At 50.1% G+C, this 22,186-nt stretch overlaps 1 protein-coding gene across 2 annotated transcripts in view; it reads right to left on the reverse strand.

Moving 5' to 3' along the window:
* The window catches only part of ARHGAP39 (Rho GTPase activating protein 39), a 129,734-nt gene that overhangs the window by 10,333 nt on the left and 97,215 nt on the right, over positions 1 to 22,186 (reverse strand). For both annotated transcript variants that reach the window (XM_012648162.1, XM_012648163.1), the window contains 3 exons: positions 16,584 to 16,667; positions 8,145 to 9,507; positions 6,121 to 6,682 (listed from right to left, as the gene is read on the reverse strand). In XM_012648162.1, the coding sequence (XP_012503616.1) occupies positions 6,121 to 6,682; positions 8,145 to 9,507; positions 16,584 to 16,667 (2,009 nt within the window). The remainder of the gene's footprint in view (positions 1 to 6,120; positions 6,683 to 8,144; positions 9,508 to 16,583; positions 16,668 to 22,186) is intronic.

The following is a 22,186-nucleotide window of genomic DNA, read 5'->3' on the forward strand; positions in this document are numbered from 1 at the left end:
GGTTCTCTTCTATTCCTAGTTTGTTTTTATCAAGAATGGAATATTAGCCAGGCATGGTGGCATACATGCCTATAGTCTACTACTCTGGAGGCTGGAGTGAGAGAATCACTTAATCCCAGGAGTTTGACTCTAACCTGGGCAACATAATGAGACCCTGTATCTTAAAAAAAAAAAAAACAAAAAAAAAAAACGGACTGTTCAATTTTGTCAAATGCTTTTACTACGCCTGTCGAGATGATATGTTTTTTACTTTGTTGATACGGTGATTTATATTGACTGATTTTTTAACATTATACCAACCATGTATTCCTTGGATAAACTCTACTTAGTCAAGATGCATTATCCCTTTTATATATTTCTGGGTTCAACTTGCTAAAATATTGTTAGGAATTTTTGCGTCTATGTTCATGACGGATACTTTCTTTTTTCTAATGTCCTTTTCTAATTTTAGTATAGAATGAATTAGGAAATAGTCTACTTCAATTTTCTGAAAGATTATGTAGAATTGCTATACAAACAATTAAATGTTTGGTAGAATTCACTAGTGAAGCCATTTGGGCCTGGAATTTTCTTTGTAGGAAGGTTTTTTTTTTTTTTGAGACAGAGTCTCACTCTTTTGCCCGGGCTAGAGTGAGTGCCATGGCGTCAGCCCAGCTCACAGCAACCTCAAACTCCTGGGCTCAAGCAATCCTCCTGTCTCAGCCTCCCGAGTAGCTGGGACTACAGGCATGCGCCACCATGCCTGGCTAATTTTTTCTATATATTTTTAGTTGTCCGATTAATTTCTTTCTATTTTTTTAGTAGAGACGAGGTCTCGCTCTTGCTCAGGCTGGTTTCGAACTCCTGAGCTTAAACAATCCGCCCGCCTTAGCCTCCCAGAGTGCTAGGATTACAGGCGTGGGCCACCGCGCCCGGCCTGTAGGAAGGTTTTTAAGTACAAATTCAATTTCTTTAACGGATATATGACTTTATACATTATTTCAGATCATTTCTTATTAAATGATGCTTGGTAGTTTATATGTTTCAAGGAATTTTTCCATTTCCTCTAAATTTACAAATTTACTGGTATTAAGTTCATAGTATGTCCTTATCCTTTTAACATCTGTAGAATCTGTAGTGATATAAGTTCTCATTCCTTTTGTTTGTTTTTTGAGTTGAGATCTTGCTATATTGTCCAGGCTGGTCATGAACTTCTGGGCTCAAGCAATCCTTCCACCTCAGCCTCCAGAGTAGCTGAGACCACAGGTGCATACCACTGTACCACACTCTTTTTGTCATGATCAGTCTGGCTGAGGTTTATCAATTTTATCAATCTTCTGCAAGAATCAGCTTTTTATTTCACTGATTTTCTCTTTTGTCTTTGTTTTCCTTTTCATTCGATTTCTACTATAATCTTCATTATTTCCTTTCTTCTGCTCACTTTTGGTATAATTGACTCTTTTATTTTTTATTTATTTTTTTTATTTTTTGAGACAGAGTCTCACTGTGTTGCCCGAGCTAGAGTGCCGTGGCATCAGCCTAGCTCACAGCAACCTCAAACTGCTGCGCTCAAGTGATCCTTCTGCCTCAGCCTCCCAAGTAGCTGGGACTACAGGCATACACCACCATGCCTGGCTAATTTTTTCTATATATTTTTAGTTGCCCAATTAATTTCTTTCTATTTTTACTAGAGACAGGATCTCACTCTTGCTCAGGCTGGTTTCGAACTCCTGAGCTCAAACAATCTGCCTGCCTCAGCCTCCCAGAGAGCTAATTGACTCTTTTTAAAAAAAGTTTCTTAAAGAAGCAGCTGAGGTCACTGATTTGAGATCTTCTTTTCTAATACAGGCATTTAGGTGCTATGCTATAACATTCCCTCTAAGAATTGCTTTGGCTGCATCATCCTACAAATTTTAATATGTTTTGTTTTCATTTTCTTTTACTTCAAAATACTAATTTCCCTTTTGATTTTTATTCGACAAATAAATAGGTTATTCAGTAATATGTTCTTTAGTTTCTAAATACTCAGGAATTTTCCAGGTATCTTTGTGTTACTGATGTCTAATTTAATTCTATTGTGGCTGGAGAACACACTTTCTATGATTTACATTCCTTAACATTTACTGCAAATTGTTTCATGGCCCTGAATATGGCCTATCTTGATAGTGTAGCTGGGATTTGAGTCCAGTCTGGACTCAGAATATATATTCTTACCCACTGTAGCTATTTTGTTTCTTAAACAAACTTTCAACCGATCCTTTTGTTTTTAACTTTAGGGACCTCCCTTCCCCCATTGCTAGAACAATCTGGCTGTACCTACTTTTGAGCTTTTAAGGATTTGCTACCTGCTTCAGCTTCTCGGATTTCCTACTGTCTGCTTAGGACCCACTTTTCTGGTCTGCCATGTCAGTTTCCTGCCACTTGTCCATATGCTTCCAGCTTCCAAATCAGTTATTCTTCCTTTCCTATTTTGTCTTTGTGGGTTTTTTTAATAGTGGTAAAATACACATAACATAGAATTTACCATTTTTAAGTGTACAGTTCAGTGGCATTAAGTACATTCACATGGTTGTGCAAACCATCATCACCATCTATCTCCAGAACTTTGTAATCATCCCAAACTAAACCTCTGTACCCATTAAACACTAACTCCCCATTTCTCCCTACACCCAGCCCCTGACATCCACCTTTCTACTTTCTGTCCCTGTGAATTTGACTACCCCAGGGACCTCACAGAAGTAGAATCACAGTCTTTGTCCTTCGGTGACTGGCTTCTTTCACCAGCATAATATTCTCAAGGTTTATCCATGTTGTAGAATGTGTCAGAATTTCCTTTTTAAGGCTGAATAATTTTCCACTTTATGTATATACTACTTGGCATATACTTTTTGTTTATCCATTCATCTGCTGATGGACACATGGGTTGTTTCCACCTTTTAGCTACTGTGGATAATGTGTTATGAACATGGGTGTACAAATATCTGCTACAATCCTTGCTTTCATTTCTTTTGGGTACAGACCCAGAAGTAGAATTTTTTTTTTTTTTTCTTGAGACACAGTCTTGCTTTGTTGCCTGAGCTTAGAGTGCAATGGCATCAGCCTAGCTCACAGCAACCTCAGACCCCTGGGCTTAAGCAATCCTCCTGCCTCAGCCTCCCGAGTAGCTGGGACTACCGGCACTCGCCACCATGTCTGGCTAATTTTTTCTATTTTTAGTAGAGGCAGGGTCTCGCTCTTGCTCAGGCTGGTCTTGAACTCCTGAGCTCAAGTGATCCTCCCACCTCGGCCTCCCATGGTGCTGGGATTATAGACGTGAACCACCGCGTTCAGCCTCTATTTTTAATTATTTGAGGAATCACCATACTATTTTCCATAGCAGCTGTACCATTTAACATTGCTTTGTGGGGTTTTTTTTAGCCTTCTAAAGATTCCTTCACTATTGTTTTTGTTTTTGTTTTTTTTTAATTTTATTTATAGTCACCTTTCTTTGTTTTAAATCTTCACTGTTTTTTTTTTTTTGCAAGAGTTCAAGGCAGAGTCGAAGCAAATGGCAAATGTGCATGTTCAATCTGTTGTCAGGAACTGGATGCCAGGAAGTCTTGTTGAATGCATGTAGCTGAGCAGTGTGTAAAAGCCCTCAGGGTCTGCAGCCTTCCAAAGTGCTCATATAGTAGTAGAACAGGTTCTACCTTTGTGGAACAGGTGGGAGAGTGAAGTCTGTTGTATCCACCAAGTGTGCCTCCATGTCTCTGTCAAGGGCCTGTTGAGGGAGGTCCTGGGCACAAACCAGGAGACCCCCAGATGGTGCCTGGCAAAATGGTGCAGCCACACATGAGACAGGCTGAGCTGGGGCTCACCTCACCATGCCTTGGTCCCTGGGGGTGGTGACCACACGGTGGAGGTCACACAGATGCTGGTGGATGAGTCAAATCAGAGGTTCCTGAGGCTGAGGCAAGCAGGTGGTTGAGGGCAATGCACCAGGCATGGGAGCCAGGCTCAGTTCTGCCTCTCATCATTTGTCCACAGACAGGTGCCCTGTCCCTGTGGGCTGCAGTTTTCTTTTTCTAAGGCCTCCAGGGCACAGGCTACATCTTCCTGGGTTGATTGGGCCTGTTTTTCTGACCAATGTTACTTGCATGTGAAAAGTGGTGCCTACCAGGGACAGGGGCCTGGGTGGAAGGAGTGTGAGGCCCATCTCAGAAGGGATGACCACCTTGTATGTAGAGGCCTCTAGTCTGGATTCAGGGCAAGCAGGGCCTCTGACAGATGAACCTAGAAGTGGATCTTGTGGCTGCAGACTGGGTTCTAGCTGTGAGGGTGCCCCAGTGCTGCAGCCTGGATGTAGGCCATCCAGGCCAGGCAGGTGGGACCACACAGAGCCCCAGACCCCGAGGCCCTGGCCCATATGGTGCTCTGAGACCTCATGTGCCTTACGGGGGGTCTTTGAAGCCATGGCTGCCAAGGCTGAGCCCTGATTCCCCTGTACACGCCACCCAGGACCCCATGGGTATAAGATACCAGGACAAAGGCACACAAACCTCTGTGTGGAGGGCAATGTCTTGGGGTCCCCCCAAAATGTGGCCTGGAACACAAACTCCCCTAAGAAGTCCCAGCCAGGGAGTATGGTCCAGCCACACATCTGCTGGTCAGCAGCCTTAACTACTCACTTTCTTACTCTCAGGGTGCCCACTTTGGGCTGAGTGCTGTGCTGAGCAGTGGAGACACATTTCCACAGCCTCCATCTCAAGGTGCAACATTTCAGGGCCCCTCTGGAAGAGGCTGAGAAGGTGAACCATGATGCCAACAGGAACATAGCCCTAGGACTCCACCTGCTTCTAGAAAGGTCCAAGAAGACCAAGGCCTGGAGTTCGCCAAGACCCCACTACAGCCCACAGGGCCAGACGCAGGATGCTCAGCACCTGGCTCTGCTACTCTGTGCAGGTCCTCCACAGCCAGACACTGCCTCTGCTGTGACCTTGTGTTGAAAAGCACATACCTGGGGCACAAATGCATGGCTTCCAAAATCTCTCACAAACAGCTGGTGTGCTGGATGGTGCCTATGCCTGACGCACTGTCTCCAGGACCTGCCACAGCCCTGTAGCCTCCACCCCACCTTTGTGAGCCCACACCCTGGCCCCACAGCAGTGGGGCAGCCACTTCCCCCAGCATCTGGGCTAGGGGCAAGGCCCTGACCAGGGGCTCAATCTCTGCAGAGGCAAAGTCCTGGCAAGGGTGGACTCTCATTGCAGCAGAGCAGTCTGTGCATGTCTGACCTGAGGGCGTGCATGTGTGTGTGCATGTGTGCACATATGTCTGGGTGTTGGTTCCTTGGCTGTGGCCTGTACATGCCCATGACATTGGGGTGGATGACCTGCCACAGACACGGAGCTGCCTGTGGGCCTGCCCTGTGCTCACTGTGCCCAGCCAGGGGCTCAGTCTGGCTACTAGGTTAGCTGCATAGGAGCTGCCTGGCTGACAGGACCATGGTCCAGGCCCAGACAGACCCAGAACATCAGCTATGGGAGCCCCAGGCACTATCTGGCCTCCTGCATGGCCCTGGGCAGCTATAAGCAAGTGGGTACCTGTGCTGGCCCTAACTTCTGACCCCTGGGGCAGCTCAGGTCTCGCTAGACCTGAACACGACAAGCCCATCATCACATTCGACCTGCTCACAGGAGCTTTCTGCTGGGATGCCCCATCCAGACCCAGACAGCCTAAGTCTCACCGGCGTGGTCACTACCCCTAAGCTGCGGGAGCAGAAAGCAAGTGCGGCAAGCACACAGGGGCCTGACCACTGCTGCCCTGTCCGCATCAGAGAGGTTGACTAGCCATGGTGGGCTTGGAGCAGAGTGGACACTGGCTGGCCGAGACACTGAGGCCCATGTCCTTGTCTCTGCCAGGACGGCCTGGGGCTCTTCTCAGGGCCCCTGACAATGCCCAAGTCCCAGCAGAAACCCAGGTGTGGGGTTTTTCAGGAGACGTGCATCCTCTCAGAGGTGGCACTCCTGTGTGGCAGGCCCTGTTGGGGCTGCTGGGACCTGTCCAGGTGCTGCCTGGCACAGACCAGGATCCTTCCACAGTCCTTACCTGAGCTAGCAGCAGAGCCTGGAGGTGCCGAGGGTCCTGCACACTGGGCCTTACCTTTGGTGTCGTTGACGGGATCCATGTGCCGGTAGATGTAGCCCTCCAGGTAGGAGTGGAACTTGGGCGTGGGTGGGAAGAAGGCCAGGCAAATGGCCATGAGCTCCCACCCACGGGCCAGGCTCTCAAGGCGGAAGTTCTCAGTGGTCTGCCGGCACAGCTGGATGTAGAGCTCGTCCCGCAGGCCCTGCACGCTCCAGCCCTTGGTGACGACCTCCAGGGCCACGTGCAGTGGGTCCGCCTTGGCCCGCCGGTCGCCCATGTACATCTGGATCAGCTTAAAGAGCTCGCAGGCCTCCTTTTTCACATGCCGGTCGCTGGTCACGATCATGGGCTTCTTGATGGACTCGCTGCTCCAGGCTAGCATGTTGGCGATGGACACCTTCCGCCGGAAGAGGCCCTGGGTGTGCTTGTTGAAGTGCTTGGAGGCCCAGTTCTCAATGTCTGTCTCCGAGGAGGGCTTGCGCAGCGTGAAGGTGGGGAAGACGCAGCTGGAGCTGGGCATCACACTGCGGCTCTGCCGGCTGCTCTCAAACTGGGCACAGGCACCGAGGTCCTCAGACTGAGAAGGACAAATGGGGCTGAGCCATTAGGGGCTGAGAGTGGGCCGGGCAGCTGGCCCACCTCGACCATAGTCCCAGAAGTGTGTGCTGGGGGCCCCACCTGACCCAGCCAGGTGAGAGGCTGCCCTGCTCACCACAAGGCTGCCTGAGGTGGAAGGTCCAAGAGGGGCCTGGTGAGGCAGAGCAGCCAGAACAGCCATGCTGTCAGGGAGCCCAGTGACCCGGCTGATGGCAGGGGGGAGGAAGGCATGCGGATTCATCCCTAGGCTGGGGCTGATCATCATGCTGCTGCCTAAGGAAGTGCTAGCGTCCTCCTATAGGGACAGAAAGTGGCAACTCACACTGTGTAAGGCCAGTGTCTAATTCCCAATCCCACTTCTCCTAGCATCCATGTGACCCCGAGGCCCTTCTTTCTACCTTTACCCTGGGAGCTGGTCCTCCAGGAGGACCCTCCCTCTCTGTGTTGCTCTTGGGGGACCTTGACCTGTGCAGCCCGAGCCTCTCTGTCCTGTCCTCTTCCCATGTCACAAGCAGTGGACGGAAACACTGACTGGAGGCTGCTCTGAGCTATGTAACCTGGAGGGTCACTAAGGCTACGTGGCAGCTTTCGAGGCAGGCTGTCTCCACTCTAGGAGGCCCTTTGGATTCTTATTCCACCCGCCCTGACCCTCAGGCCACTAGCCGGACCCAGTAGACACCAAGCCTACCCTCGGCTTCGGCTTCCTGTGTCTGCAGCAGCCTGGTGTGATCACTGAGGGTCAGGAAGCGAAAACAAGGGCATGAGAGCACATGGAGTCCTGGGGGCCTGGAGGTCTCCAGGAGGGAGGACCTTCGACACGGATGCTTGGGCGCTGAGCTGCTGGACGGAGCCACATGTAGGTGCCAAGGGGGTTGTACCACACCTGCTCCTGGCACCACCGGGGAGCATGCCAAGGTGGGCCTCTGCTCTGGCTCCAGCTGTGGCTACGACACCCCAGGACTCCCCGGGCCGGCCTCTTTAGCAGCTCTTCCTGCCTGGGGAGCCCCCACCTGGGGACTGGTTCCGAGAACCACTACAGGGCGCCTGATGCCTCAGCTGCTCCTTTCTTCAGGGCCCAGGGACAGTGTCGGGAGGCTGCCCTCCCAGTCTGCTGTGGCCTCTGTGCTTCTGTAGCCTGGAGTCAGGGCAGGCCCGCAGCTCCAAGTGACCTGAAGAACCTGTCTAAGAGCCCCAAGTCACCCTCTGTGGAAGCCTCGGGGTAGGCTCGCCGGCTGTGTCCTCACAGCCCACTGGTGTGCTTAGGGCCTCGAGATGCCAGGCACCAGGACCACTATGTGCCACAATAACATTGTAGATGCCAGAAACACCTGAGCCTGGCTTGCTGCCCACCCCCCCACCCCACATACCATCCCCAAGCTCTCGGGCCAGCCTAGGGGCCTGGTGGGCCTGGGGACCCCTGAGCTCACCACGGTGCCCCTCACCTGTGAGGGGTGGAGGTAAGGCTCCGGTGAGGCCAGATTGGTCTGCACGGAGATGCTCTTCTCGAGCAGGATCTGTGGGAAGCCGAGCTTCTCGAAGGTGCTCCTCTTCCAGTGCCTGCTCTCCTGCTGGGCCAGGGCCTCGTCCTCGCTGAAGGCGCGCACCACAGGCCCAGGCATGGGCAACGGCAAGGCGCCGTCGCTCTCATAGCCCGAGCCGTCCTGCTGGGAATCCCAGCTGCTCCTCTGCTTCATGTGGAAGTGGACCTGCTGTGCCTCCCAGGCCAGCCGCGCTTGTGCCAGGAAGGGCTCGGCAGTGCCCCGCAGTCCATCTGCCTCGCCCTCTGCGAGCTTCACTGGGGCGAGGCTGGGCCCACAGGGGGGCCGTTCCTCTGCCAGGGGCTGCTCACGGAGCAGGTCCCCTGGGCCATCGGTGGCAGGGGTGTTAGGGGCCTGGCACAGAGAGGGCTTTCTGCTCTTCCTCTTGCGCGTGCCTGGGGAGTAGCCAGTGGATGACATGGTGTCCTGCTGGCTGGACCAGGACATGGTGTCCTCCTGGGCCTGCGGCAGTGGTGTGTGCACTGGGCCAGGCCGGAGCTCGGGCCCCTCCATGGTGCTATAGTCTCCGGACTTGACGCCCAGTCGCTGGTCCCTCAGCAGGCAGGGGCTGGGCTGCAGGGAGTAGGAGCCGCCCCCAGGGTTGGGTGTGTACTTGTGCCGGGGGCCGGCACGCAGCTTGGGGCTGGAGCCCGCCTGCTCCACATACACCAGTTGCCGCACATACTCCTTGCCTGCGGGGCTGTATTCCAGGCTCATGAAGCGCTCCGGGCACTTCTGTTTGGTCAGCACTAGCTGCTGGCAGGGTGAGGGGGGCGCCTGCTTGGACGATGGCAGGAAGGCGCGGGGCTTGCGTCCCGGCGACCTCTGGGGCGAGCTGGCCTGGAAGCTTCCACTGGCCTCATACTGCACGTCCATGGGGGGCTCGTCATAGATGGGAGCCTGGTATTCCACTGGGGGCTCCTCGTAGAGGGGCGGCTCATAGCCGTAGCGTGGGGAGGAGGGCTGCGAGTCACTGGAGGGTTTTCGGGGCTGGGCCAGCAGCGGGGAACAGCTCCCGGGGAGCTCGGCCCTCTTTAGGAAGGGGGATGGCCTCCTCTCTGGGAAGAAGATGGTGCCATCGGCCTCTGGGGAGAAGGTCTGCAGGCTGGGCGAGTGCTGGCTGCCAGAGGGTCTGCGGGAGCGGCCCCCAGGTTGGCTGTCTGGGGGGCAGCCATTGCCCTGGGGGGCAAGGAAGCTGGGCTCACGGTCAGCCACCTTGATGAGCACACGCTCCTTGGTGCCTGAGTTCCACCGGAGCGAGGAGGTCCTGTGTGGGGAGTGGACAGGCATGGTTACTCAGGGGAAGTCAGGGAGCATGGGCCCACAGCATCCTCCCCACCCTGCTTCCCTGGGAACCATCTGTGTGCCGTTTCTCAGTCCTTGCTGCCTGGAGCAGCTGCCCCTCATGCACTGCCCAGCCCACAGCCCTCCCCTCCAAGGCTCTCCGAAATGGCTGCTGCCCCCATGACATGCCCGCTCCTGTCTCCAGCCCAGCACTAGGCACACAGCTGCTTCTGTAACTGAGGACCGGCAGCCCTGCCAGGGATCTCTTGCCTCTGGATTCCATGTGCATCTTTCCTAAGCTGTGCACTGAGCCCTGCTACAGGATTTACTCCTGGACCCAAGGCCTGCCTGTGCTCCTACCAGCAGTGGGGTCAACCACCAATGGCCCCAGGAGTCCAGGTGAGCCCAGCAGAGTACAGCACTAGCATCTCAGGGCTCCATTTTCAGCCAGAGGCTCCGGTGAGCTTTAAGACGACTGACCATTCTCTCCTGACTCTGTCCCAAGTTACCACTTTCACCTGGACCCAAACAACATTGTCCCTCTAGCTCCCACCAACACCCATGTCAGGCTAAGGGCACCCACAATCCCCGAGGGCTGCACTGTCTGAATGCCAGACCTTCCACCCAATGGGGATCGCACTAGTTGTTGGGCCTCTTTTGAGCCTCACTGGCTCATTGAAACTAGGTAGTTTAAAAACAACAGGAATTTATTTCTCACAGTTCTAGAGGCTGGGAAGTCCTAGATTCAGGTGCCAGCAGATCTGGTGTCTGGTGAGGGCCTGTTTTCTGGTTCATAGATGGTCCCTTGATACTGTGTCCTCACATGGTGGAAGGGGTGAGAGGTCTCTCTCATGCTGCTTTTTATAAGGACACTAATCCCATTCATTAGTCCCATTAATCCCTCAATCTGTCCTCATGACCTAACCATCCCCCAAAGGCTGTATCCTCTAATACCATCACCTTGGTGGTTGGAATTTCAGCATGTGAATTTGCAGCAGGGCGGGGGTGGGGGGACACAAACATTCAGACCACGTATCCATCTATTGATTTCTTAGTTTTTGTTGTATTTTTCAGTTTTCGATACCAATTTGATTATTTTTAATTGCCATTTAATATTTTGTGTCTATAAATCATATTAATTACAGTCTGTGTCTGATAACTCCAAAATGTAGATCTGTGGGTCTGTTTCGATTTTTAATAAATTCCGATAAATTTAGACTGAAATTTTGGTCATTATGTATGAAAAATTATAGAGATACTTTGGGCTTTGCATTTACTTGTTTCTGGCAGGCAGTTAGAGTACGGGCAGATCACCCAAACTCTGTCTGAGGCTGAGGTGACTGTATGCCGTGCTCATGCCTTGAGGGCTGGTCTAATTACGGCTCACCTTGTTCCTAGGTGTAGTCCTTCAGGAGTATAAGCACAGACTGTGAGCTGGGGCTGCTCTTTGGTAGTTTCTAAACACTGAATGTTTGGCCTTCCAGCCTGGAGGAATCCCCCAAGGCCCACTCAGCTGCTCAGCCTCTCGGATCATCCTCAGGGCCAGCATCACATATGTGCCAGGGGCACAAATCTCCAGGCCAGGCAAGATCTCTGAGGACTTCAGAGTGACTGTATATGTTCTGTTTAGCTTGTCCAACTGTTTTCGAGTGTGGAGGCTGGTCTCCAATAAGTCTGTCCACTGGAAATCCTGTACATCTCAACAAGCCAGACGGGCAGTCTGGTCCTGCTGCTTCTGTCCCTGACTGATGCTGGATCTCTCTGGACGAGGCTACAACTCCTCATCACCTGGGCAGTGGGTGAGGCATGGCCAGGGTGCTTGTTCCTGGGATTTCTCCTCTTGGCTGCTAGAGGCTGCTCGTATCTGCCACCAGGGGCCAGCCAGGTGAAAGGGACAGTGGAGCCAGTTCCCCGAGGGCTGGCTGCAGCGTCAACCCCTCCACTGTCTGGGGAGACATGGTGTGAAAGGCTCTGGAGCCCAAGAGATCTGGGACTGAACACCACCTGTCGCTTCCTGCTACAGGCTTAGGTTTCATCCAACATCTTTCTGTCTCAGTTTCCTCATCAGTTATTATGAAGATTCAACAACACAATGTGTGTATGATAAAGTCCTTAGCTCAGGACACACAGAAAACACTCAGTAAATGTGAACCTTTATTTTTGCACATCTGTGCCTCTATTTACCACTCAATAGATATTGCCTTAGCCCCCGTGCTGGGCTGGGTGTAGGGTGCAGCCGACACTCACCCACAGGTACAAGGCTGTGGCCTGAGGAGGCACCTCCCCAGCTGTCAGCCGGGGTCCCTGAGTTAGAACGAGAAGCCATGGGATGCAAGGAGGGCGGGGGTGAGTGTCACTGAAAGGCTTGCTGGTCAGATAACACACTCTATTCCGGGAACTGAGAGTGGTTGGCCCAGTCAGGGCAGAAGAGGGAGGAAACGGGCCATGCAGACCATGAGGAGGGGAGGCCCGCTTGGCTGCAGGTCCATGTGCCAAGCACCTCCTCAAAGTAGGCCCAAGGCCCATGCAGAGCACCCGAGTCATGGGCTCCATGTCACAGATGGGGGTGCATCAAGAGGCCCAGAGACCACAGCCCACGGATGCCCAGCCTGTCTTCTGAGGTCTCTCTCACCAACCTGCCTCACTCACCCTTCCACAGTCCAGGCAGGGTAGCCCCTGAGCCCTGCCAGACCTTTCTGCAGCTCACACCTGTGTTCCCCCAACCTCACTGCCCTGCCCATCTCAGCTCCCCAGGCCTCACATCCAGGCCCAGGCCCTGCCCACTGTCATTCTTGTCTGTTGGCTGAGCTTGCCACCCCCTACCCCTGGGGCCCCTGGGCAGCCCCAATGGCTCTGTGCCTTCAGCTGCCTGCCATGCTTCCTCCTGGGATGTGTCTGCCCGCTCCACCCAGCCCGGGCTCCCTAGCTAGCCTTCCAGGCCCTCCTCCTGAGCACAGGTCGTTCCATCTCTCCAGGGGCAAGTAGGACCCGGAGCTCTCTTTCCTCACACTCCCCAAACCCGAACATCTCCTCCTCATCCCTTCCCTAACTCCTGTACCAGAGCTCTGTAGGATGGAGGCACTAGGGCAGGAGACCTTCTCCCCATCTCTAAATGAAATGGAATCAGCCACCCCCAATACAGGGTGTTCAGTAGACATTTTCAAACCACAAGGGAAGCTGGAAAACCTGGACATGCTAGAAGTCAGGCAGGCCGGGTAGGGACAATGGCTTGATTCAGCTCAGAGCTCTGCAGGCCATTTCTCCCAGGGCCTATTTTCAAAGGAAGAATTGAGTACACTGCACAAAACCAAAACCAGAACAACACCAAAGCCAGAGTGCGTCTCTGCAGCTGTACGGGGATGCCTAAGAACAAGGGGAACAGGGTGCGGGTTTCAGAAGAAAACCTCTGCACCAAAATTGGTAAGTGCAGATACAATTACGCTCACACAGAACCAGAAGCAGCCATATGTCTGAAATTATGTTTGAAAAACAATTTTCCTTCCTAGTGCTTAGGTCACCCTAAGTCCTCACTGCCATCCCTGACCAGGGGCCTCTAGCAGTCGTTGGGACATGGCTGGTCCTGGACAGGCTTCCTCCTGAATCTCCTCCTCCATGAAGACCCCATCCTCAGGTTTGTCTGTGGAGGTCAGCTTCCCCTGTGCATCCTGCCCTGGCTGGGTGAATGCACCTAATCCTAAAGCTATGAGCTGCTGCTGACGTCCCGGCATGCAGGCCTGCCCTTGCTCCTGGGTGGGACCCCATGGACATCTGGTTAGAGCACTGGGTGTTGGCCTGCTTGTCTCCCTCACACTGTCCCCACATCTTGCCAACTTCACCTTCTAAATATTTCTCAAATACACTGACCCTCTATCCCCAGTGCTGCCCCTACTTGGGGCATGAGATGTCACTACGGGAGCTCTACATCTGGAACTTCCGCTCTCCACCACAACAAGAAACCCAAAGCCCATCTGTGCCCACGGGCAGAATCACAAAGACGGCACCGTGCAAGATGTGAAAACACCAGGGTGGTGACTATGACCTGGGAAGGTCCTGGAGAATCGCAGGGAGAGTGAACTCAGGCAACTCCATTTCCGGCTGCTGATCTAGATGTAATCTCTTCATTTGAACTCCTAGGTGCTGGTATCAAGCTGGCACTTTTTTTTTTATCCCAATGAGCAGAGAGCACTAGAAGCCATTTGCTTGACTGGCTGGGGCAGCCTTTGTTGCATCCCCGGACTGCATCCACTCCTGGCTTTCTTTTACAATTGATCTCACAGGGGTTTTATTTCCTGCCACCCCACATGACATCGTGCTGATCTTCTACACTGAGGATGGCTTGTGAAAGGAAGTGCCAGGCATGCCCGGGGCGTGGAGTGGCCATCCAGGCCTCCAGAGCCCAGCAGGCCCTGGCTGGCTCTGGTCCCTTCCTGTAGGCCAGTGGGACAGGGGTGGGGCTGGGCACCAGCTCCCTCCCTCACTTTTGGGAAGCACTTGTAAGGCGGTGGCATCATACCTGGCAGCCCCTGGTGGGAGTCCAGCCAGGTGCTGCCTCAAGAGGAGCTCTGCATGGGACCCTGGCACGCACAGCACTCTGCCCCAGGGATGTCGTCACCTTCTGTAACTGTGCTTGGCTCTACCCAAGCTATGCAGTGGGCCCTCTCACTAAGACCCCCCAGGGAAAAAAAAACTTCCCTTTCCAGAAGCCATAGATCATGAGACTTGGATGATAAGAACTTGCCTGGCAGATTCAGTTGGGCACACACAGGCCTGCTTTCAAGCAATTGATGATTTGGGGAGTGCAAGTCCCACCTCTGTTCACCGTGAGAACACATGGAGGTTACAGATTCTCAGCAAAAAGGATTGAGAACGAGTCAGGATGGGGTCTGACCATGTACCTCCCTCACCTGCTCCATCCTCCCTGTTAAAAATATATGTGTCAACCTAGGACGCAGAGACCCCACTGAGGTGAGTGCCTTGCTCTTGCACCCCACCTGGCACCCCTCCTACGGACCCAGCCTCTTCCTCCAGACATCCCCGGACCTCAGCCCCATGGTCTTAGTGACGAGGACAACAGCAGCAGATTGAGGGGTGGGAAGGTGGCTGAGCTGCCTGGCACAGAGTAGCCCCCAACCAAGTCACTGGACTAGAACAGACCACACTGGCCAAAGGCAGGAAGCATCCTTCAGGCTGGGGTGGCGCTCATAGCAGACACACTGGGCTAGCTGACAAGGTGGCATGTCCTCTGCCACCAACTAAGTCCCAGGATACAGAGGTCCCACAGAGCTCAGTGTGGGCTTGTGGTCTCCATCTCCAATCCTCAGCTGACAACCCAGAAATGCAGCCGCTCACACTGTCAACAGACTGATGCACCAGTAGTCCCAATGGGATCCTCAAATGGAATCATCAGCAAGGTGCAAGGCAGTGAGTGCTCAGAGGGGCAGAACACACAACAAGGCAGCAGCTGTAGCAAGTGCAGCCACCGGGTGGCAGAGGGGTGCAGGGACCTCAAAGAAGATCCTTGGACCTTGGTGGAGACCAGGACCTGGTGAGTCAGCTTGTGTGGGTGGAGATGGCTCCATGGGGCCAAAGGAGACTGAGCTACCAGAGTGGCCTGAGAGGGGTGAGGGAGGCAGGACGCTGGGGTGGGCTCAGCTCTGGACCTGCCACCCACCCACAATATAGCCAGGAAGGCCCAGAAGACCCTCTTCACTCCACCTGACACCTGCAGTGGCATGGTGTACCTGCTTTCCCGAAGCCTGTAGAGGATGTCGGAGATACCACCAGTGAACCTTGGCTTTGGGGGGCAATGGCACCCTGGGGGTGGCATTGTTGTCCACCAAAAACCAGGTGGACATATGCGCCACAAAGGGTGCAGCTACCCCGGTCTGCTAGAGTGCTGCTCAGTCCACAGGGAAACAAATGTCTGGTGACCAAAGCCACAACCTGATCTGCAGTGAGGATGGCTCCTCTACAAGCTTGGTCAGTTCAGGGGAACCACCGAGTCAGCTGCTGCCCTGGCCTGTCTCACTGATGGGGACACGGAAGAACAGGAAGACTCTGAAACGTGGCCATGATCAGATAGCCACACTGCTGGGAGCAGGGTGGTCTCGAATTCCTTCCACAGCCTGGTGTTTAGCAAATATAAACTCAAACAAACCTAGTTATGCTGCCATACTTCAGTTGTTCAACTGGGCAAACAGCCAAAGCCTGCTCAGGTCTTCTAATTTCTCCTCAGTCATGACATTGCTCCTGGGTGGCCCACACTGGGGACACCCAGGCCACCCACAGAAATAGCGCCCTAAGCTGAGTACAGTGGTGAGCATCTGTAGTCCTACCTACTTGGGAGGCTGAGATGGGAGGATCACTTTAGCCCAGGAGTTGGTGACCAGCCTGGGCAACACAGCAAGACTCTGTCTCAAAAAAAAAGAAAAGAAAAGAAACCAAAAAAACACACTCTGTCCTGAGCCCTGTATTCCCCACAGGAAACTGGTCACTAAGGCAAGGAAAGAGAAGTCCAGGCGACTGCTTGGCTGTATCAGGAGGCCAAGGCAGGACCCTACCTACCCAGTGTGAAGGTGCCACTGTCCTGAGGGTGGTCTCTGGAACAGTTCAATGCTCCATAAGGCTGCCCCAGGGCTGAGAGAGGCTAAAGGCCACCCCCTCTTCCCTACAACTAACATTGATGCTCCAGACTGGGCCTGGAAAGTGCTGCCTAGGGAGGACCACACGCTGAGGATCCTCTAAGACCTTGCTCCTCTACCAGGGGCTGAGGGAAGTGCCATGGGCTCCACAGCTGCCTAAACTAGGCAGTGGCAAGGTTCTTCCAAGATGGGATATGCCTATGGGTCTGGGCACAGTTCTCAGTGGCCTCTGTCCAGGCCCCAGAAGCCTGCAGCTTCCAGACTTTCCCAGCACTCTGGTGGAGGCAGCTGTGCTGGGCCCCACCTGCTAGCTGCTTCCTGCTGAGCCAGACTGGTCTCCAGTTAACACACACCCGACGCATTAAGAAAACCACGCTCATATCAGCAGATGGGCCATGCCTGAGATAGCAGGTTCTACCTGTAGTGAAGAAGCTGGCCATCAGCACTGTAATCCCGGTAAATTTCATAGTCCTTCTCAAGGAACACTGCTGGTGGTGAAGAACTGAAATACAGCAAAACAAAAAAAGACATGAACATAAATGCAATAATTTAAAAAATATGGTACAATTAAAATAACTGGCTTTCCCCTGACATAAGAATGTTGGTGCTGCTGCTTCAGTTTCCTAGTAATGACCCAATCCTGGCTCCAGTGCACAAAGCTGTTCCTTCATCAGTCCAAATGGATATTTCTTCTGTCCTCAGCCTGCCTCCTTCTGACAGGGACAGCCCCACTGTGGCCCATCCAGAGGCTGTGGGACAGGCTGGGACACCAACTGCCCCTGTCCTGGAATTTCAGAGCTTGAACCATTGGACCTAGGGCTACTGTTCAAAGGGCACAGTGATGGGGTCAGTGAGAATCACAGCTTCAACCAGATGTGAGAGATGACCTGAGAAGGAAGCATGGTCAGAAATACCCTTATGGAGACTGCAGCTTCTGACATTAGGGCTTGGAACACCACAGGCACTCAACAATATCTGTGAAATGAACAACTGAGTGGGCGATCATCTTGACAGATATTCAAAAGGCATGTACGTCAAATCAATACGTATTCATGATTTTCAAAACTTAGTAGTTCAGAAGTAGAAGAAATTTGCTTAACCCGTTCAAGAATATCCATATTAAACTCAAGGCCTTCATAATACTCAGTAGCAGAAGGCTGAAAGCATATTCGTTACGGTTGGTGTAAGATTTATTCTCACCACTATTATGTAATACAGTTTTAGAGGTGCCAGTCAATGCAATAAGACAAGAAAAAAAAGCAAGAGATTTAAATATCTCAAAAAAAGATAAAAAAAATTATCATTAGCTGTCAGCTTAGAAAAACTAAAAGAATCAACTGAAAAACTACTATTAGTACTAGGGGATACTGGTAGTGTAGTCTTCACTTAGTAACCAAGACATCAGTAAGCTTTCTGTGTATCAGCAGCAACTACTCAGAACCCAAATTCACCTTCAAATGGCAACAATGACAAAAATGAAACAAAGTCCTAGGCATAAATTAACAAGAAATATGTTAGATCAATATGAATAAAACTATAAAGTTTTATTAAGATAAAGGAAGACTTGAATATATAACAGAGAAACACATAATGGTAAATGGGAAAACCATAAACATAAAGATAATTTATTTCTAAATGAGTTAATAAATTGAATATAATTCTAATAAAAATTTATGTTTAGAAAGTTCACCCTCCCCAAAAAACTATGTAAAAATTGCTATGAAAAATTGAGAAAGGATAATGGGAGATGAAATCATTTGTATCACTCGATATAAACAGTAATACAAAGCTACATAATTAAAACAATGTGGTAGTGGTAGAGGAATAGATCCTGGAATACAACAGAAAGCCCAAATATTAATCCAAATATATATAAGAAGTTGGTAAACAAGAATTAAAAACTTTGTACAAAGCAAGAAGACTGGAGACGAATCATGTGTCTAACCTCAGGCACTGGGTGAGGACACTGTTCATACCAAGAAATACAATGCAGTTGCTGGAATGTTGTAGAATATTTTTAAAAACTGCAAGGGTATATGCCACAAAATCAATACAGGTTCAGTATTCCTTACTGAAAATGCTTGGGATCAGAAGTGTTTCAGATTTCAGGTTTTTTCAGAGTTTGAAATATTTGTACATAGATAATAAGCTATCTTGGGGATGGGACCCAAGTCTAAATACAAAATTCATTTATGTCTCTTATACATCTTACACACATAGCCTCAAGGTAATTTATATAATATTTTAAATAATTTTGTGCATAAAACATCATTTTGACTGTGACCCATCGCATGAGGACAGGTGTGGAATTTTTTGCTTGTGACGTCAAGTTAGGGCTCAAAAATTTTCAGGTTTTGGAGCATTTTGGAGTTTGGACTAGATATGTTCAGCCTGTAATAGATGGCACTAAGTAGTGAGGTGTTTATTTTCTTCTATGAAATTGTATGTATTTCCTACAACTAATGTGATTGCTTCTCTAATAAAAATGTCTAATGTCATTGTTTTTTTAAAAAGTTGAATAAATGAATGGCAAATGTCATGTTGATTGCTGGTCAACATCCTCAAACACATAATTATGCTATGGAACAAAATGAAATATGAAAAATGGAAATATGAAAAATGACATATGCAAGCACATCTACAAGACACCTCCGTCTACGTCATCAGTGCTGCGTCCCTCCTGCTGTTTCTGACTGGTCACCAAAAGACAACTGAGGCCCTGTGTGAGAGCCAAGGGAACCTGGTGTTGCCCACAGTTGCAGCCATCAACCACCCTGCAGGCTCCCTGTGTTCACTGCAGCTTTGCCCCTATGCCTGGGCAGGGCTCTTTCTCGCAAGCTGGAGACATATCACCATATCACCTCCTGGGGGACATGTGAGAAACTGCTTTCCCTCTGGCTGCCACCTTCACCTCAACATCCTGGAAGCACCGTGGACTCCAAGACACCAGAGGTTGCTTCTCCTGCTGGACTCAGATGGCATCACAGCTTCCAGAGTCCCCAGCACACTGAAGCTCCCTCTCCAGTCCTGCCTCCAGCCACCAGCACCCAGGGCTGTGTCTGGGCCCTGTCACCTCTGCCCCAGACCTGTGCAGATGAGCTGGAGCATCACCTCTGTGCTGGGCCTGCGCAGGGACATGAGGTGTGTGGCAGACACCCTCCTACTCCCATGGAGCTCCTGTCCCAGGGCGTCTGCCAAGGAACAATCTAGAACCTCAGGTGGCTGTGGGACTGAAATAGGGAGTGCCACCAGGGAGACAGGAACAACTCTTGGGGAGGGATGTTGGAGAAGGGAGTGGAGGAAACAGGGGACCAGGTAGAGGGAACCAAGGGGAAAGGCCAAGGGGTAGAAAGGAGGCCCCTGTGCTGAGGCAGTGAGCTGGGCGGAGGTGCAGAGGGGCCTGACCATAGGGCCTTCCAGACCAGCCATGATGAAAAGGCTGCAGTTCACTTTAAGTCAGGGGTTAGCAAACCACAGCTAAGTTTAGCCCACTACCTGTTTCTGTATAGCTGGTAAGCTAAGAATGGGTTTTCTATTTTTTAATAGTGGGAAAAAAATAATACATTGAATATTATTTTGTGATGTGAAAATTATATGAGATTCATATTTCAGAGTCCATTAGAAGCATTTTATTGGAATATGGGCAGATTTGCTCATGTATCATCTGTGGCTGCTTTTGCAACACAGTAGGGGCACTGAGTCATCACAACAGAGACCAGAGATGGTGTGCTTAAGGCTCACACTGCTGCTGGGGATCCTGAAAATCACAAAGATGCACCTATAACTTGATGGTGATCAGCACCATACTATGACATTTTCTTATTTTCTTATTTTTTTAGACATGGTCTTGCTCTGTCGTCTAGGCTGCTAGAGTGCAGTGGTGTCATCATAGCTCTCTGCAACCTCAAAATCCTAGCCTCAGGTGATCCTCCTGCCTCGGCCTCCCAAAGTGCTGGGATTACAGGCGTGAGCCACCCCGCCCGGCCTATTCTGTTTTTATTATCCATATGTCAAAATAGGAGAAGAAAAGTGGACCTTGAATGTCATGCTTTGAAGAACCAGTGGAGTGTGGGTTATTGCGCTACTGAATTAGATGGAGATCATGTTCATTATGCAGCTATACTATAGCTGTGCTAAAAGAACATAAAGAACATTATGTCAACATTACTAGAGCAAGTACTCATCACAATATTCCCAACTTACATAATGGTCAGAGAGATTTTAAATAGAAAGAGAAACTTCATCCACTTCCATTTCCTTACAGGCAAAAGAAAGACAAAAAAAAAAAAAAAAAGAAAGAGAAACTCTAAAATGGAATATCTCATTACAGCAAAATTACGCCATAAAAATGAAAATGACTCTTACACTAAAGTATGTTTCTTTTTTTGAGACAGAGTCTTGCTCTGTCACCCAGGCTAGAGTGCCGTGGCATTAGTCTAGCTTACAGCACCAGCACCATGCCCAGCTAATGTTTTCTATTTTTGGTAGAAACAGGGTCTTGCTCTTGCTCAGGCTGGTCTTGAACTCCTGACCTCAAGTGATCCTCCCACCTCGGCCTCCCAGAATGCTAGGATTACAGGTATGAGCCATTCATTGTGCCTGGCCTAAAGTATGTTTTAAAGTGGCTCATTTGTTACCCAAGCAGGGAAAGCTGTTCTCCAATGGTGAGCTAATTAAATTGTGTTGACTTCAGCAGCCAAAACTATACGTCTAAAAGAAAATAAACTTGCTTAAGACCATTAGCCTTTTGACAGGATTAGCTGCCTAAAGAGCTGAGGACAGTGAGAGCAATGTAACAGTCCTGTGGCCCAGTGGTCCTCCTTGAGTCTTTTTTTTTTTTTCCAGCATATTATGGGGGTACAGATGTTTAGGTTATGTATGTTGCCCTTGGCCTCCCTCCCCCGCCCTTGAGTCTTGATGAGCTCACAGACATTATGGATACTGCTAAGTCGTTGTTTATTAAAGGAGTCAATGCTGAGTTTGAAGTGACTAAAGAATTAGGCTCTATGAATTGTCTATGTAGAACAACTACAGTAGAGGATATTTTCAAATAAGTTGAGAAAATACTAATTCAGTACAACCTGAAGTAGAATCTGCTAAGATTTTTACAAGTGATCATGTTTAGAATATGTGTGGATAAGAAAAAGGCTTAAGGAGCCACATTTACAAAGCATGTGAAAATCTAAGGTTATATGAAAATATAAACCTATAGTTATTTATTGTATTATTCATTAGTAGGTACTTTGTAAAAAATATTGGAATCTATCATGAGTTATTGAAATGGTAGGGTCAACAGTGAACTTCATTCACTGTCATGGGCTTTGCCATCAACAGTTCCACAAATTTTCTGTCAGAAATAGAAACCTAATAACCTGACTTGCCCTACCACACAGCAGTTCAACAGTTTAGCGGTGGTAAAGTTTTATTGTGATTTTTTTTACTCAGGGACAAGATTAAAATTTTCTGAATGAGAAAAACCTTGTTCAACTACCATTAAACACTGAATGGTTTTGGAAATTCACTTTTGTTGCAGACTTGATAATGTTTCTTAATGAATTCAACTTAAAATTACAAGGCACACAGTGCTTAAATGCGAAACACACACTGCAGTAAAGTCATTTCGATGACAACTAATGTCTGAATCATAAGTAATGTCAAGGCACTTTATCTACTTCCCATGCTGTCAAATTAAAATAAGAAGTGAGATCTCCTTTCCCACACAAATCTGTAGCAGATGTATTTTCTGAGCTCAAAATACTTATCCAGCACAACTTTTCATACCTTCATTTAAGTGCCAGGGCAAAGGAAATTTGTTTAAATCCATTTAACTTAGTAATTGAGGAGCTGCTCCCTAACTTTCAGTTAGAAGTGGTTAATCTGGCCGGGCGCAGTGGCTCACGCCTGTAATCCTAGCTCTCTGGGGGGCCGAGGAGGGCGGATTATTTGAGCTCAGGAGTTTGAAACCAGCCTGAGCAAGAGTGAGACCCCCTCTCTACTAAAATTAGAAAGAAATTAACTGGA

Source organism: Propithecus coquereli, unplaced genomic scaffold (genome assembly GCF_000956105.1).
Source record: "Propithecus coquereli isolate 6110/MARCELLA unplaced genomic scaffold, Pcoq_1.0 Scaffold28, whole genome shotgun sequence".
NCBI lineage: Eukaryota > Metazoa > Chordata > Mammalia > Primates > Indriidae > Propithecus > Propithecus coquereli.